Here is an 18,384-nt window from a genome sequence, read left to right on the forward strand (position 1 = left end):
CCTCAGTTTCCTCATCGGTAAAATGATGATAAAAACAGGACAGTGAGGACTAAAGGGTTGCCTGCAGAGCAGTTAGCCCAGTCCCTGGCAAATTTGGGGTGTTGAATTCGCTGTTAGTTCAATAGCTCAGAAGAAAGTGGCACTTCCACTGGATGCGCAGTTACAAAGGCTAATAAGTCTTAAACGGTTGTTAAAGCTGAAAAGCACGACAGAAGTAAAAGGAACTGGAGAGAAAACCAGACCAGGCAAAGCAAAACAAAGCAAAAAAACCCCAACAACTGAAGGAAAAAGACATTTGTGAAAACAACGTAAAGCTGCAAGCCAATAATGGTGGCAATTGCTGTATCATTGTACGCGCCAAGAGCGATGGTGCCGGTTGCTACCATGTATGGCTCTATTCCTGCCCCTGGTCTAAGCACTTGACACAGAATGAGTAATTCTACCTTCACATGGACTCTGGGGCGATACAGCAGACACTGCTGCCTGTATGATTACTCACTCTTAACAGAAGCCTGCCATCGCTGAGCTCACAATATAGCCAACGTACCAGTCGGCGCTGGATTGAGACAGCCATCACCAGCTCCCGCTTCTCTGTTGGATACGGGTTTTCTCACCTGCTCTGGAGTTAAGGAATGACCATGTGACTTGAGCTGGACCAACGGATACCAAAGAACGTGTGCTGGGAAGCAAGGGCTTCTCGGAAATGCTTGCATCCCGAGCCTCAGACATAAGAGGAGGACTTGTTGGGACTATTCTCTTCTCGTTCTTCCTGACTACAGGCCGACTGGTGAAGAGCCAGGTGGCAGGGCTGAAGACCAGCGTGGATTTTGGCTCAAAGGGACACAGGTGAAAATGCTAATCAGAATTGCTCTAAAGACTGGGTGGTTTCAGTTATGAGCAAGACTGACCGATACACAGCAATGACATTTAAGGATGTTGCTATTTAAGACCGTCCAGTACAAAGTGCGACATGTGCGTAATGTGCAATGACGACACTAAGAATTGGTTAATTATGAAAAAATTGTCAGCAATATTTCTCTCGAAAAGGCAGAGGGCTTGAATGATCAGCTTTCAATTATCTGCACACTTAGAATTACATAGAACATTTCTGAGCCTTTGCTAATGTGCTTCAGTCTCCCTCCTTGGTGTGTCCTCTGACACCACTCACTGGCTGAAGCAAGAATTCTTTGGCTAAGTTGTCCCTGGATACAGTGACTAAGAGCTTCAGCCCTGAGCTCTGGGAGACCTTGAATATCCCCAACAGCTGGAAAAAAGTGGTGAAATAGCTTCCAGGGGGAAAGGACGTGGCTCAAGAATAGTTGGCGTTGAAGATAAGTTACACAAAACTCTCTTCCTCTTGGCTTCCTCCTTTTCCTACATGCCCTACTTTAGCTCATAGAACCTAACCACTGGAGAAAAGGCACAACACAACACAAGGGAGTCTCCTGCCCCCCGCCCCCACCCCCACATTTCTCCACACCAAGCTCCAGCCACTGAATTATGTTACTTGCACAAAAATGCTGATAAATTATTCATAGTCAATATGCCACAGCATATCATTAGTTCTTTAAGATGTTTCTTTGGCCATGGTAAAGTCTCAGGATCACGTCTTCTAATACAATTCCACATTCATGTTCTCTAGGCCCTTGACATGGAATTCAGAACACATAACATATTCTAGAATTCTTATCTAAGACTGACTTCAGAAATCATTTCATCCTATTTAATAGTTGTGAGACTTTAGCCTATGAATGAGTAACCTATTTCCCCAACTAGATTCTAAGACCCTTGAAAGCAGAACCTTCCCTCACTTTTCCTGATGTCAAGCACAGTTCTAAGAATACACTGGGTACACCACATATATTCAATTGGTAGCTCACTGGGGATTCGTAAGCCGTCGTGATTATAAAATAAGCAAAAAGAGGGGCGCCTGGGTGGCTCAGTTGGTTAAGTGTCTGACTCGTTTTCAGCTCAAGTCATGATCTCCTGGGTCGAGTTGTGAGACTGAGCTCCACGTAGGGCTCCACGCTTAGCAGAGTCTACTTGAAGATTCTGTCTGCCCCTCCCCCAAATCTGCTCCCTCTCTCCCTCTCAAATCTTATAAAAAATAACCAAAAAGAATCATTTTTTGTGTGCACACACACAACGGTCACACAACTGATTTACGTGGCTTTTCCGCTAACAATCATTTTAGAACTCAAGTGACTGACATTTTGGTAAGGGTTCCGTCAGCCCCTAAACCTCTTGAGCGTTGCGGTCAGATGACTTCAGGGCAAAAGCCTAAGTCAGTTGCCCAATTTTGAGAAACTAAGACCTTGTAATTGGAACAGGAGGGATCTCGTCCATTCTACCCCTGGTTAACCACAGGAAGTCCAGAAAACTTTAATTCAAGGATGACCAAATACTAGCAAGAAGGAGTAAATGTGGGTTTTGGAGTCAGATACGCTAGGGCAAGATGTTTAATGCATCTGAGCCTACTCTCGCCTTCAGAGGATGTGATACATACTTCGGATGATTGCAGGGAAGACTAAATAAGAAAATGGAAACAAAATGCCTAGTCGTTAATCCTTAATTCCTACTTTATTTGATGGCAACATGTCTTATCTAGCCATGGTGAAGCTGAGCCTGTTACCAGGGGAAAAGAAACTGCAAAACTGATAATCCTGAGTTCTATTTTATCAGCCAAGCACAAGGCAATGGTGCAGGGCATGCTGGAGCATGACGGACAACGTGAGTGGCCCATCTGATTGCTCATCAGCTGATACAGAAGAAAACTGAATTTGACGAAGTGGCACGGCTGAATTTAGACAGGCATGTGGGCATAACGTGTATTTCACATGGTTTCCGTCCATGGGGAGCGATTCTCTGATGCTCATTTCCATCTGATTAAGTCTACTTTTTTGATAATTCCAGTAAAAGACAGAAATCAGTTGAAAAATCAGCAATAAGTGAGTGAAGAGTTCTTAAATAAACCAGCTTGCAAAGGAAAAGGAGAGGCTGAGAGTCTCTTTATCTCATTGGAAGAGCACCCCCCCCCCACCCCCGACCTCACAGCTGGAGCCCACAGAGCCAGGGTCCTAGGCTGTTGAGAGAATAGTCTGTAGCAGGTCATGCAGGTCTATCTCCATAGCTGCTCTCCCGCCACAGCTCCCGTCACCCCTCAGGGCCGTCTGTGTAGCTTCTAGCCCTTTCCCCAGCGCACATTAAAGAACTATCACCAGTCCTTAAAAAATACCCACCATTTGCTTTGACGTGGATGCAAATGGGGGGTATTATGCTGAGTGAAATAGGTCAGTCGAAGAAGGACAAACATTATATGGTCTCATTCATTTGGGGAATATAAAAAAATAGTGAAAAGGAAATAAAGGGAAAGGAGAAAAAGTGAGTGGGAAATATCAGAAAGGGAGACAGAACATGAGAGACTCCTAACTCTGGGAAATGAACTAGGGGTGGTGGAAGGGGAGGTGGGCGGGGGGTGGGGGTGACTGGGTGATGGGCACTGAGGGGGGCACTTGACGGGATGAGCACTTGGTGTTATTCTATATGTTGGCAAATTGAACACCAATAAAAAATAAATTTATAAAAAAATAATCAAACTCTGTGCCCTATTTATAAATGTGAGAAATCTAACCCATTCCTGGAGACTGTGACTACCAAACAAGACTTTATCTTCCCCATGTCCCCACTTCTTTGGGTGAGCAGTTCCTGCTATGGACGGTGTACACACACACACACACACACACACTCACATGCATTTTCCAAGCATTCCATTTCAGTTTCAGAGGAGTAGGCTTTTAAGACTACATATACTCAAACTTTGGCAGACTCCTAAGTCACTGAACTAAAATGATTAAAAATGGTTTCAGTGTGAGCCCTTCTCAGTTTTTTGTGAACCAACAACGCAAACTCAGCATTTCCTGCGTTTCTACTATGCAGGCATGCCTGGAAGACTGTAGGCACTGAGCAAGTCCCCTGCAACTCGACAGAGTGGGTCAGTGGTCAACCAGCTAGAGGATGAGGCCACAGTCATCCCAGCTCACGTTTTCTGGGCCCCTTGGTGTTTAGCACTCAGTTCATCCTCACAGCCGTCTTAGGGTCTTAGCAAGTTCTCCATGAGGAACTGGGCATTATGAGATGCAGTTTAAACAAACCCCGAGGTAGGGGTAGATTTGGTTGTAGTTTTCCAGAAGCAGGTGAGTGGCCAGGTCTAAGGCGCAGGTTATGCTGGAAAGACAATGGGCAGCTGGGCACTGCTGACACTCAGGTGGCGAGAGCCAAAGTGAGCAGTGCTGTGCGTTTGTGAGTAGGAAAAACATAGGGTCAGAGAAACATCTAGCATTTGGTTAAGCAACTCAGAGAGTTACTGCAGTTCCTGATGAAAGGAATTCTGTTAAGAACTGTTTCTGTAAAATTATTCTAGTAACTATTGATTGGACCACTTGGAGCAGAGACACTGAAAATGAGGAATAGTTCATAAATTTTAGTAGCCACAGATAATCGAAGCCTGAACTGGGGCGACTACGGAAAGAAGTGGTTTCTTTTCTTTATTTTTTTTAATTTATTTTTTTATGACCAAGGTCATAAAAAATCAAGACTTCAGACTTTGTACAATTTCATAGTGGCTGAAATCGCTATTAGGCTACGGGGCACGCTGCCAAGGGAGCAATCAGAGCTAGACGCACTAGAGCTGGAGCTCATCTATCGGGGTGATTTTAAATCAGTGTGGGCCTGCCTGGATGCAGAAGGGGAGGTGTCAGGCGAGGAGAGAAACTCCCCTCTTCAAACCGTTGTCACCATTTTATTTCCCTCGGTGCCCCCAATGATCAAATCCACACAGAGTCCAAGAATCGAAGAGAAACACCCAATTAAAGGCTGCAGTCTGCCTCACCCAGAGGGCTGGGTGCTCAACATAAACAACAGGCTTCTCAAATGCCCGTCCCCCATACCTGCTCTCCCAGTTCCCTCCATTAAGGAACATTCAAGAGCGCTTACCGCAAGCATCCGCTCTGGGACGAAGCACTCTCCACATAGTGTTTCAGAGCAAGCTGGAACTCTTCCAAGTCCTCTTCTATCACAGACATCTGACGCTGGACGAGCATGATGTGCTGCCGAGGAAGAGCCAAGTGTTACCACTCTGGCTGCCAGGGAGCCCCCCTTAAGCTGACCCCCCATGGCCCAGCCCAGTCCTCCTCACAGAGCAAACAATTCTCATCTAAAAATACGACCAAAAGGAAGACCGTGACTAATCCAAGTAATAACACCGTAGAAAAGCTGTAAAGCAGGCTGGATCTTCGTCTTGCCTCTAGGAGCAGGTGCTAAAGAGAGTGTCTTCCCAAGGATACACTTCCCCGTTAAAAGCGGTGGTTCTCAATTAGAAGCACTGGGGAGGTCTTCAAATTGCACTTCCACCAGAATCTCTGGAAGTGGGGCACAAGCACTAGTATTTAGTGGCTCTAATGTGCAGCCAGGGCTGAGAGTAAGTCCTACTCTACACACTGCGCAGCTGCAGCTTTACCTTAAATATTTTGGGATATCAGCCATGTGTATCATGACAAACAAATTTCAACCTTCGTGCTCAACGTGTTGCGTTTCCAAAGGTACATTAACCACCGACCACATACCACACAGGCCCTGCTCAAAATCTCATGGCGTCAAAGGGAGCCTGTGTTTAAATGGAACACACTGGGCTGGATGGCAACTGCTTCTTGCAATAAATCCTATTATCTTTATAGCACTTGTAGTTTGAAGACTTCCCTATAGATCTGCCTATGGGCTTCTCATGGCACTTTGATCTCAAGATTAAGCCTTTCCTCCATCAACAGTTGGTAATGAATCATAGAGGTGGAAAAGAAAGAAAAAAAAAAAGTAAGGATTGGGCGCGAATGATAAAAGTGTGAAACAACAATGTCAGGACAGTTTAGAATATGAGGAAAACAACTTGCACGATATTACCCAGCTGTGTGGTGGCAGAGCCAGAGTTAAGACCCTGGTTGGCTGTCTCCTCTCCAATGAGTTTCTCACGTCATGTTCACAGCCACCATTGTTGGAGACCAGTCCTATCAAACGTATCATATCAGGTTCTTTATATATTCAATTCTTGTTCCTACTTTGCTTTCTTACAGGTAAATGCTAGATGCTGAGTATATAGGGATGAATCAAGATAGAATCCTTACCTTCACGGAGTTTAGTAAAGAAATCAACAAGGTTTGAAAACTATATCTATGGAATAATTTTAGGTATTGTTACGATCATGAAACTGATTATATGTAAACTGGCAAGAAGTCTACTGAATTTTTGACAGAACTGTGTTGTGCAATAAATCTTGATCCCAGTCTCAAAGTCCTTTGATCATATAAATCTTAAGGTAATATTTGGGCCCCCAAACTCACCAGAGCAGGAAGCAGGCTACTGTTTAACCCCTATAAAGGACAATAGTCTTCAAACAGCTCTTTCCGATGGAGTCTTGGAGGATAATGAACCAAGAAGAAACTCTCAAAAGGACAACAATGGGCAACAGAATTCTTCCCAGAATGGAGACCCAGTTTCTAATCACTTCCTTCACTGACAAACACCTTCCCAGCATGAATTCATTGTTGCAATGAACCAGTGAATGCTGTGTGCTGTGTGCTAGTCATGCCTTTCTCGAATTGCAGCTCTTACAACATTTCTCCTGGCCCAGTCCTAAGTATTATGTCAGACTGCAAGGAACTGCCTCTTGATCTTACAGGGAGGACTGGTCATCACCCAGAGATCCTGGTCTTTGAGCCAGAAGCAGTAACTGCAGAGGACTTAGGGTGGTCTCCTCTGTGAAGGGGTCTATGTGTTCTATATATGTGAAAAGAATGAATATTTGATGATCAGAAGGTTCACTGTGGCAAAGACTCCAAACTGTCCCCCCAAATCCCTTTCCTCTTCTTTCTAGGTAGAGTTATGAGTGCATATTCCATAATCCTTTGAAGTTAGGTGTCCCCAACTGATGCATTTTCACCAACAGAAGACACGCAGGAGTGCTGTGTATTGCTTTTGGACCAAGACTTTCTAGAGAGATGTGACCTCCCTCCAAATTCTGTTCCCCTTTGCTGTTGATAGAATGACCTGCTTTAGAAATGGCAAAGCCACACTTAAGAGGAGGCTGTGTCCCTGAATCACTGTGTGGACCGTTTTACTGGGCAAGGGAAAAACTTTTATTATATTGGAATCATTCTCCATTTGGGTCTATTTGTTTCCATAGCCCAGTCGCCTTAATGAGTTCAGTAATTTTAATTGTGCTTTGTTTTATTTCCCTTAAGGATCAGAGACCAAGAATCAGTAGATACAAGCCTATTAACTGTTTCCTAAGATCATGTAATGAACAATCTCCTGTACCAGTCTCCCAGGACCTGGTTTTAGTATCAGTAACTAAGAGTTTAAGTTAATCTCTGCCAAAATAATTGTAGACATGTTCTTTTGACAGCAGTCTACAGGGACTTCTTGATCACGTATTTGTAATTAACAGGGACTCAGATAATTTCTCATGGGCTTTCCTAATAAATCTATCTACCTATTCCACCATAATTCTTTTAGTCTGAAGGCAATTCTTATGTGATCTAAATTGCAATCAAGAACAGACTCCTTCACTACTCCCTGAAGGCGTGCCCTTTGAAATCTGACTTTTTAGCTTCTTCTATCAAAACATGGATCCTATTTCCCCTTCCCTTGGATCTGGGCCAGCCACATAACTTAATTTGTCCAACAGAATGGGGCAGAAGAAAGCAGTGTGCCAGTTTCATGGTTAACTCCCCAGAGGCCTTGTGAATTTCCGTTCTTTCTCTTGGATCCCTGAAACTGCCATGTGAACAAACCCTTGGAGAGCAGGGCTCAGCCAACTTTTTACCAAAAGGGACAGAGAGTAACTATTTTAGGCTTTGTGTGCCATAAGGTTCTTGTCACACTCCACAACTCTGTTTTAGTGTAGAGACAATAGACAAATGGGTGTGGCTGTGTTCCAATAATACTTTATATATAAAAACAGGCAGTACACTATAGTTTTGCCAGCCCACGTGTGGGAGGATGAACGACCACATAGCACAGGGCTGAGTCAGTGGATTTATCCCAGTGGAGGCCCCAGACATATGAGAAAATCCAACCAAGATCAGCAGAGCTGGTCTGCAGCTGACTAAGGAGGCCAGTTGATACCAGAAGAACCACCTACTTGATCCCACTCTAAATTGCCTACCTCTAGAATTGTGGTTTAAATCACTGAGTTTTGGGTGGTTTGTTATATAGTAATAGCTGAGTGATTCATTCACGTACACACATGGATGTAAACGTAATTTGGAAAATAAATTTACTTTGCAACCAAAACAAGGTATGTCTTTCCCCTCTTTTCCTCAGACATTTGCACAAAGATATCAATTTATGAGGCCCAGATAATCTATGTTTTATGACTACTGTGATAACAGCTTTTTAAAATTTATTTTTATTTTTTTAAAGATTTTATTTATTTATTCATGAGAGACACAGAGACAGAGAGAGAGGCAGAGACACAGGCAGAGGGAGAAGCAGGCTCCATGCAGGGAGCCTGACGTGGGACTCGATCCCGGGACTCCAGGATCACGCCCTGGGCCAAAGGCAGGCGCTAAACCGCTGAGCCACCCAGGGATCCCCAACAGAAGCTTTTCAAATCTTGGGTAATTTAAGGTAGACATTCTGAGGTCCTAAGAAAATCCTTAAATTTTCTAGGCTGGTCAGATCAAGTTGTAGGATGAGGCACATGGGAGAATTACAGGAGTCCTAATATCTTCATTCCATGTCTAAATGTCACTTACATCAAATATACAGCATGAGATCCTTATTGAAATCTAGTGGGAACGGCCAGCCCCAGGCATTTTCTTTCCTCTGCCTTAGAGGGGCTTAGCCTTTATTATTTACTTTATAGGGATTTTGTAATGATGGAATTATGGTGAAATATTTACAGAACAGTGTTTGCTAGTCACATTAGGTTAGTGGCATCTACCTTTGAATTCTTGGATTTTTTTTCTCCAGAAATTTCAGCTTTTTTAATCTCTGGAGACAGAAATATTTTAAATGCAACTAATTTGTTTCATGTTTTCTAGCTCTATTTATGACATTTACCATTGTGTTCCAAGCACATCTTTAGAAATGTAACAGCCTTTCTTGTGTGTTCTTGTTCAATCTCATAATAGCTATTGCAAAGCAAAACTATGTTTTAATAGTCCATGACATCTTTGATGGCAATAATCCCCAATACACATGATATTGTATGTCAGGATTAATTTACTTCACAAAATATTATTATTCACAGGTTTTATGAGGGTCAAAAAGCAGAAAAATAATTAGATTTGTAAATTCCTATGCATAAGTTCTTCTGGTATAAACAACAATATGCTCAAGAAAAGTTACAGCTTTTGAAACTCACCAGAATGTGATCAAACCTTGTTTAAAATTATATTGAATCCAAAAAGAACCCTTTTGAACATAGAAAATATTTAGGAAATTGTCATCATTTTCCAATAGTTGTGCAATACAAAGTGCCATGTGAAGCATACAATGGCAGCAAGCAGAAAGGATCTGGGTGGATAAATATACCTGGCCAGATCCAGGATGTGTGGTCTGGCTGGATTCCCTCCAAAAATCATACTGACCTTTCAATGATTCATACTCTCTGCCTAGTATTTGACAACTAGAAGAAATTACCCCCCAATTTTCCATGAGCCATAAAGTGATAGTCTTGGATTTTAGATCTGAGTTTCTCTCTGATGTACATTTCCTATTTTATTATAACAAGAGTAAAATTATAAATTGTGAAGGTTGATGTCTTTATAAAATGCTTGTGACAAATCATTTGGAACATTTTAATATTCCTACGTAGCACCTTAGAACAACTGTTCTTTTAGTACAACATTGGAAAAATTCAATGTTGTAAAAGATATATAAATATTGTTTCAAACTCCTACTTATTCTTTTTTATTTCATCTTCAATACTATGTCATTCTCGAAGCATTTGCTGGCCTCCTAAGTTGAGCTGAATTCCCTTGCTGTCCAAATCTATGCTTTTCTATAATAATTGTCATCACTTGACCTGCTTGTTGAATCACTGCAGGTCCTCTGGGGTCTTGTAGCACCTGCAATATTCACCACTTTTTCTCTAGACCCTCCTCCAGGGCCTGGCATGAAGCTGGTGGTCAAATAAGCAAAAGATGCTTTTGCTTTTAGCCACTGACCATTCTTAAAAGCTCTTTTTTTTTTAAATTTTTTATTTATTTATGATAGTCACACAGAGAGAGAGAGAGAGAGAGGCAGAGACACAGGCAGAGGGAGAAGCAGGCTCCATGCACCAGGAGCCCGATGTGGGATTCGATCCCAGGTCTCCAGGATGGTGCCCTGGGCAAAAGGCAGGCGCCAAACCGCTGCGCCACCCAGGGATCCCTTAAAAGCTCTTTAATAAATTTCATTTATGCACTATTCATTCCAGGAAAGGATTTGAGGTGGTCCTGCAAACTCAAGAGCCCTACATCATTGTCTTTCATCTATCTCCATTATCATGTCAAAAACAAACAAACAAACAAAAAACCTGACTTCACTTTTACTAGCTATATGGCCTTGAACCAGTTACTTCATCTTTTCATCCTTGGTCACGGAGTGAAATTGGAGCAGTGAGTGGTACTTGTTTCATAGAGATTGGGGGAGGATTAAAAGGAATAGTGTAGGTAAAAATCTTGCCCAGGATAGATACTCAATAGATGTTACTTCTCATACTCTGCTCACGGAGAAAAAAAAAAAAAAAAAAGGACCTAAAAAAGAAAAAAAAGAAGAAATAATATCCTAGACTCATCATTATGTAATGACTCACGTCCCAGAAAACTAGATATGGAGCTTGTAGGGTTTGGGACTTTTGCTGTGTGTTTAAATAAGCCCACCAGATACTACTGATCTGCTCTCATGGTAGGAAATCTCATGAAATGGAGTCATGTTAGCTCACACCCTCACTGGCAAAGAACAACTCCACTTTAATGTCCAGAAATGCACCAAACAGTGAAGTCGGACTATTATGGTATGGGGTGCAGGTCTCGTGTAGAACTCCTGGGGTCTGGCTAGGGTATTTAAATCCTTCCACACCTTAATTCTCATCTGCAAAATGGGCTTAATGATGGCACCAACTCGTCTGGCTCTTATGAGGATGAAGTGAATTATAGATGTGTGTGTTTGGCACAATGCTTGGTACGTAGCAAAGGCTCAGAAAGGAACAGCTTTAAACAAATAAAGTGTATCATAAAAATGTATTCTTTGCTTTCCTATGTGGAACTTATTTTTCAAGGTTCTCAGGTATTCGCTAATGGAAAAGGAAAATTACCTCTCTAATCAATGAAGTCTAAAACTGGTTTTGGACACCAAGATAAATCGCTGAACACAAAGGAGCATGCAATGCTGAGCGCTGGCTGTGGATGGTGGAGACCTGTTTTGCTCATTCTGCATACGGGTTTCATAAGAATTGATGGTGATGCATCACCACCATTAATGATAAAATACAACTTTTTTTTTTTTTTTTTTTTTTAGAGAGAGAGAGCCAGTGTGAGAGAAGACAAGCAGAGAGGAAGGGCAGAGGGAGAAGCAGCCTCCCTGGTGAGGAGGGAGCCGACCGGATGGATGCGGGGCTCTATCCCAGGACCCTGGCTGGGCTCATGACCTGAGCCGAAAGCAGATGCTTAACTGACTGTGCCACCCGGGCGCCCTAAAATACAACTTTTCATGACACATATCGGTATCTCTGAGGAAAACAAACTTGTTCAAATCATTACTAGATGTGTATTCCCAAAGAACATAATTATTTTGCCTCTACGTGTCATTAACAATAGTTAAGGAATACCCTTTCCTGCTTTTTAACTAATATTGACTGCTGAACCATCTTGCCCAATCCTATTTTGTTTAATACTTCTATGTACTATTGAGTTAGTAATGCTGTGTGGGTTGATAAATCTTTTACAATTGACATTGGCCTCTCTTCTGTCAGGGACCAGAGAATGGAACAGTCTGCTACCTTCCATAAGCAATCCTTAGACAAGTTTTCTCCCACTTAGCTAGTGAGAGAGAATTGTCACAGGTTAAGAACTTACGTAAGAAGAGACGATGATGGTCTCTCTCTCTCAATATTAGAAATGAGACATTCAGTTTTCTTGACTGGAGTGGAGCTTTTTCCACATGCAAATCTAATTGATGATAGAGATGCAAGATTGCAAGGTCACAGTCCTGTGCCTACGGGATGGCTAGGAATAGTATTCTTAGTATGTGCAGTCGACAGCCTTCTCTCCTTCACAAAAAACATTTTGCTTCCCACCCAAATGTACCCCTTTAGAAATCTGGGTGCCTGATGAATTAATACAGACCACACACCCCTGTCTTTGGAGGAACAGAAACACTGAACACGTAGTGAAATATAAGTTGTCTTTGGGAGAAAGAGTCCTCATCTATGGGATTCTAATCATAGCACCATTAGTAAGCTGCTCTCAGAACCCTTTTTTTTGTTGTGTCTCCATGCCTATTAGCATCACTTCGTCTGTTCTCTTCCAATCTCTATAAATGGCCACCACTATGGATAGACACCTTTTCCTTATGAGCATAAATGTTCCTTCCTCTCTAAATGTCAATTTTTTTTTCTTTAAAAACGCTTTCTGAGCACTTACAGCGTGCCTGGCCTTAGGATAAAAGCTGAGATACAATACTGCATAGCATCAAGCTTCAGCTCAGGTGCAGCACTCAGGCTCGCAGGGTTGTTGTTTGTGATACAGTGTTTTTCATAATATAATTTGAATGTCGCCCTTCTGGCCAATCACATTCATTCAATTATTCAATAACTCAGTGATTTATATATGCATAAAATTCTCATTTTGCACACAACACATGCAAGTACTTACATAAAAACCTTGTAAAGTAGGCATTCGTTTTCTACAAATCACGATTTTGAAACTACCATGCAAAATAAAATATACCTCCATACTACTTTTTCAAATTTTCATGGAGATAGTAACTAATTTTGAATAAATTAAATCATATCTTCAGAGTACATATTTCTAACATTTTGATCTAGAAAAGAAGTACTCACAGATTTAGTATTCCCTTCAATAACTTCTTCTTCCCGTGGTTCAAGTTTGAGATCCTTCAAGAAATAGGGAAGGAAGGCACCAGGAGTGAGACACAGGAAATACCATATACTTGAGTGGTAACTCTTTTATGGCTAATATTGTACCAAAAGGACCTCATTATCTTAAAGGAAACGGAATGATTCTGATTTTAAAAATGAAGCCGTTCTAGTAAAGCCCCTTTTACCTATTTATCAATGGTAAAAAGCCATTTCAGATGTGTTTAATTTGTTCTTACTTTAAGTTTACTGATGACATCAAAAGAGAACAAAGTGGAGCAGATTCATTAAAGCAGGGAAAGGATAGGTCAGGAAAGACCAAGGATGACGAGGCTGACCTCTTGCTGTCAGTGCTGATCGCCACTTTTCTCAGAGATCATGACGGACATTCGTGGAAGTGCAATAATACTTTTATACTCTAGTGATAATGTGACATCACTAAAACATGAATTCAAAAGCAATTGAAAACATTACTGATCTTTTCTAAAAGCCAACGACTACTAAAAAGATCCTAGACTCTTCTGCAGTGATCAATGGACGGCGCTAATGTCTCCGGTGAAACTAAGCATGTAATCTCTGAGGACTTCATTCTAAGAATATATATCCTAGCTTTATGGTAAGTGAGGATTATGTGCAATAATCCCTTCAAGTAGATAAGAAATAAATTGAAAATTGTAGAAATTGAGACTGTCTGAAATAATATAAGCTTGTTAAAGACACAGCTCCGTAGCTCTAAAGCTGCTATTCCCTTGTAAAACTGTAGACAAGTTATTTGGACTTTTCTAGGGTTCCCTTTTACTGTTTCTTCTGCCTTGAATTCTCTATTCCTTAGGGAATGCATCTAGCTGGCTCCTTCTCCTCTCTCACGCCTCAACTCCAACATAACCTCCTTAGAGCAACCTGCCTGGATCACCCACTTTAAGTATTCAGTGCCTCGTCTCTACCACCCTGCCTTACTTTGTCTTCACAGTACTTTTCACGATTGGGGGTCACCTTGTTTCATTGGTTTGTTTACTGATTTTCCTGTCTTTATTGGACCAAGGGCCTTACCTGTTTGGATCACCGCTGTACTTCCACTGCCAGAACAATACCTGACATAAAGCAGACGCTCTATAAACACTATTGAGTAAATGAGCGGCTGAGTGAGTGCCCCATTGAAATCACAGCTTTAAAAAAACAATAAAATAAAAATAAATAAATAAATAAATAAATAAATAAATAAATAAATAAAAAAGAAATCACAGCTTTTCCCTGAAGGCAAAGTGATGCAATGCATATGCACGTGAGCTGAATCTTAAAGAATAACCTACGGGTAGAAACTGCAACGACAGTGATCTCCTTGACCACTCTTTCCCTGACACCAGCTCAGGTACGCTTTTCACTTCCATCTTCTCTAAGTTAGGAACAACACCTAAAACAAGTGGTATGAACGCAGCATCCTTAGTTCTACTCCTTCAAATGAGGACATCCTGTGATCTGATGATACACTTAAGGCGTCATGAAAGTCGAAGAGGTTTTGCTGCTGTTGTTATTCGACACACAGTTTTCTGCAGAGCTCAAGCAAAACATAAAATCTAATCTCAGTATATCTCCAGAAATTCTCATGGGAAGAATGAATGCCTGAAGGAACTTGTAGAAATTTCAAGTATTATCCCCGCCTACACCCCCACCCCCCACTCCCCATGAATGGTACTGGGCTTGGTTTACAGTGCAGGAAGGATTTATCGTACTAAGTGCAGAGAAAAGATAACAGGTGTTCCACTGCAGGTACACTTCCTTTTAATGGGGGAGATCAAACCTGGCGCCAACAGCTGCAGGAGACAAGAGAGTCAGCTGTGAAATGACATGCACTTAGCTACTGTTTGGCAATTGGGTAGTTTTTCCTCTAAAAGCCTAATTCACAGTACAGAATAAGTTGTAGAAGAACATGGAACTTGCACTGCCTCTCCATTCATTAAGACAGGTCATGCTGAGCCCCACACAGCTGGGACCCAATGCCGAAGACCAGCACATCATACTTTCAGCAAACCTCTCAGACGGTGTCCTCAAAATGAAACCCTTTCATAGGAAGGGAGGGAGAAAAAGTCTAGGAAAGAAAGAGATGTGATAATACTTTGATATAAAGTTGCGGAAAAAAAAAATAGGCATGACCTAAGTTTAAGCCTTCCTTTAAAAATAGCTATATAAAGTTAAGACACCAAATAAAGACAGGTTTGCCAAGAACTTCGAACCTATTTTTAAAAGGAGGTATTTATGTTCTTTAAATGAATCTGAAATTACGTAACAATTGAGTCTTTATGTTTTAACAGGGTTTGTTTTCCAAATAGAGGTCACGCATTCCCACGTCTTCCACGACTGGGAAGCTAATTTCCTTAGCCACCGTTTTTCTTACGGTCATGTTTAATCTTAGCTCGCATACCAATTAATAAAATCAGGAAGGAAGAAAGTTGGAGAGTAGCAAGCTCTAAGTTTAGGTTATTTGCCTGGTTAGTGGTCAACATAAATGTAACAAGTAAGGACATGGTGGCAGAGGGACTGGAGTTCTCCAAGGTTTCTTCCCCTGGACTTGGTTCCTTGCACACAATCTCCTTTTCAGAGATCCTCCTCAACTTCAGGGCTTGGAGCGTTCATCTTTGTAGAGACGGCTCTTAAGATCTTAAACTGCGGACCTGACTTATCAACATGTAACCGAACATGTCTGCCCAAGGGGCCTACTGGATCTTGAAATCAACACATGTGATCAACACGTTCAAGTGTTCACCACGCCTCACCTTACCCGTGATCTCTCACTTTTCTCTTCCTTTCTGCTAATGACACGACTAAGGCGGTCAGGCTCAAATCCTCAGACTCTAATCTGAGATCCCCCTGTGCTTTACCCTTTATACTCATTCAACGGCCTTGCCTATTTCACTTCAAGGCTTTCAAATCTGCCATCTTCTTTTCAGTCACATTGGCCAGGCCCATCTCTTGCCATTCCTGATCCCAGGGGGCTCAGACGTACAACCCGCTCTTTAATGGCATCGCTTCAGCGGGCTTTGGTGGCTCTGAGTTTTCTTGTTTGAATCCAGTTTGAATTCTTGCTGTCCAATTTTCTATCTCAAGAATGTTTCTGGTTATGTCACTTACCTGTCAAAAAATAATAAATGCCTCTTATTTTCTCCAAGACCAAGTCCACATCCCTTACTCTGTTATTTAATGCCATCCATAATATGGCCCCTATCCATCCATGCAATCTTACTTGTTACCACGTACCTAAACGAAAGAATCCAACCAGGCTGGCCTATTTAAGGTTTACTCATGCTACCATCCTTACCTGACTGTCCTCTCTAGCTGCTCTCTTTTTACTAAAATTTTACTTGTCCACAGCAAATATTTGTTTGTTCATTGGTTGGTTAGCAGACTGGCATTTATTGCAATTTTAATGACAATACATTTTCTTTTCAGTGAATTCTCTCTTCTCCTTTCAATACAGTGCTCGGGGACCGTCAACCAAGATGCTTTTTCCCTCCCTTATCCAAGTCATCAGACTGGGACCAACCAGATTCTACCCCTGGAAATCTTGAGCACAAGATCAACAGACTAGAGATGGCTGGAACTCATTTATTCCAGGAGCAGTAGCCCGAGGGACCACCCAGTATTTCTCACTTAAATCCCTAGGGTTGTCTCCTGACTTTTCCTGAATCCCAGTTTCTACAGCGCCTGTTGATTCTGTGAGCACTCCCGTATCCTTGCAGAAAAAAATTGATTAAAGAGGTGATTTCTGGGGACACCTGGCTGGCTCAGCGATTGAGCGTCTGCCTTCCGCTCAGGGTGTGATCCTGAAGTGCCGGGATCGAGTCCCGCATCGGGCTCCCTGCATGGAGCCTGCTTCTCCCTCTGCCTGTGTCTCTGCCTTCACTTTGTGTCTCTCGTGAATAAATAAAATCTTTAAAAAAAAGAAAAAAGAGGCGATTTCTGTTGCTTGTAAACAACAATTCCTTTTTTTTTTTTAAAAGATTTATTTATTTATGATAGACACAGAGAGAGAGGCAGAGACACAGGAGGAGGGAGAAACAGGCCCCATGCCAGGAGCCCGACATGGGACTGGATCCTGGGACTCCAGGATTGCGCCCTGGGCCAAAGGCAGGCGCCAAACCGCTGAGCCACCCAGGGATTCCCTAAACAACAATTCCTAATCGTCATCATTTTAGGGCCCAACTGAAGCCCCTCCTGCCGCACTAGATCCTTGCCAAGCACCTGGCTCACAGTGATCGTTCCCTCAGGAAGCATCTGTAGATTGCAATTACCATCTTTGCAGTTGGTCAGCAAGAATTTACTGAGCCTTAACTATGAACCTGGTTCTGTACTATCACATGTTTTAAGAAAAATCTGTTAACTCCATTTTTATTTATAAAGCTTAATTTTACAAGTAGACTGTTGGGTTCTTCAAAGTGAGTAACTGTCTCAAACATAAACGCTTCTTCTTGGCACCTGGCACGCACAGAAAACACATATTCTTACTTCCTGGCAAAACCTGCCTCTCCTGTCAAAGCTGTTTCAGGGGAACACCACTACAATGTCAGGACCGCACGCACTAATTGATTCTGTCAATAAAAATAACTGGAAACACAAAATATAGATTTGAAAAACTCGTCACATCCCTACTTGCTTGCTCACGGGGTAGTTCCGATGCCAAAATTCATCAGTTAACATGCTAATTTATAGGAGTTGAGACTGTAATTTCATCTTTTTAGTATATGACACAACCACTTCCCTGAATCATTCCAGAAAATTCCCAAGATATCCAGGCTGTCCCTAAGAGCTGCCATCTGCATCAGTCAAGCATACTGCTCCCTATAGCACTGATAACCAAAGAGGCAGGCAATGCAGTACATTCATTTAACTTGAAATGTTACATCCTATTTTTTTTTTAAGATCAACTGATTTATAAAAAAGAGGGAGAGCGTGCGCACGTGAGCAGTGGGGAGTGGCAGAGGGAGAAGCAGACCCCACTGAACAGGGAGCCCATGTGGGACTTGATCCTAAGACCCTGGGATCATGACCTGAGCCAAAGGCAGACATTTAACTCACTAAGCCACCCAGGCGCCCCTCTACATCCTGTTTCAAATATGACTAGGGGTAGGAGTAGGGGGACTGAGAATTAATGTGAGTTCCTGTATCTGCTTTCACAGAAATGCCTAGATAACTACCCAACAGCCACAGCCACTTGTAGCCTCATGGAGCTCCTGGCTGTTATTCTATCTGTGGGG

General features: G+C 42.2%; 1 protein-coding gene across 1 annotated transcript in view; it reads right to left on the minus strand.

The window, feature by feature from the left end:
* Positions 1 to 18,384, minus strand: part of NECAB1 (N-terminal EF-hand calcium binding protein 1) — a 185,932-nt gene that overhangs the window by 13,629 nt on the left and 153,919 nt on the right. The window contains exons 9-10 of the mRNA XM_072803962.1: positions 13,100 to 13,153; positions 4,993 to 5,105 (exon numbers count right to left, since the gene is read on the minus strand). Coding sequence (XP_072660063.1) covers positions 4,993 to 5,105; positions 13,100 to 13,153 — 167 coding nt within the window. The remainder of the gene's footprint in view (positions 1 to 4,992; positions 5,106 to 13,099; positions 13,154 to 18,384) is intronic.

Source organism: Canis lupus, chromosome 28, assembly GCF_048164855.1.
Source record: "Canis lupus baileyi chromosome 28, mCanLup2.hap1, whole genome shotgun sequence".
In the NCBI taxonomy this organism is placed as follows: Eukaryota; Metazoa; Chordata; class Mammalia; order Carnivora; family Canidae; genus Canis; species Canis lupus.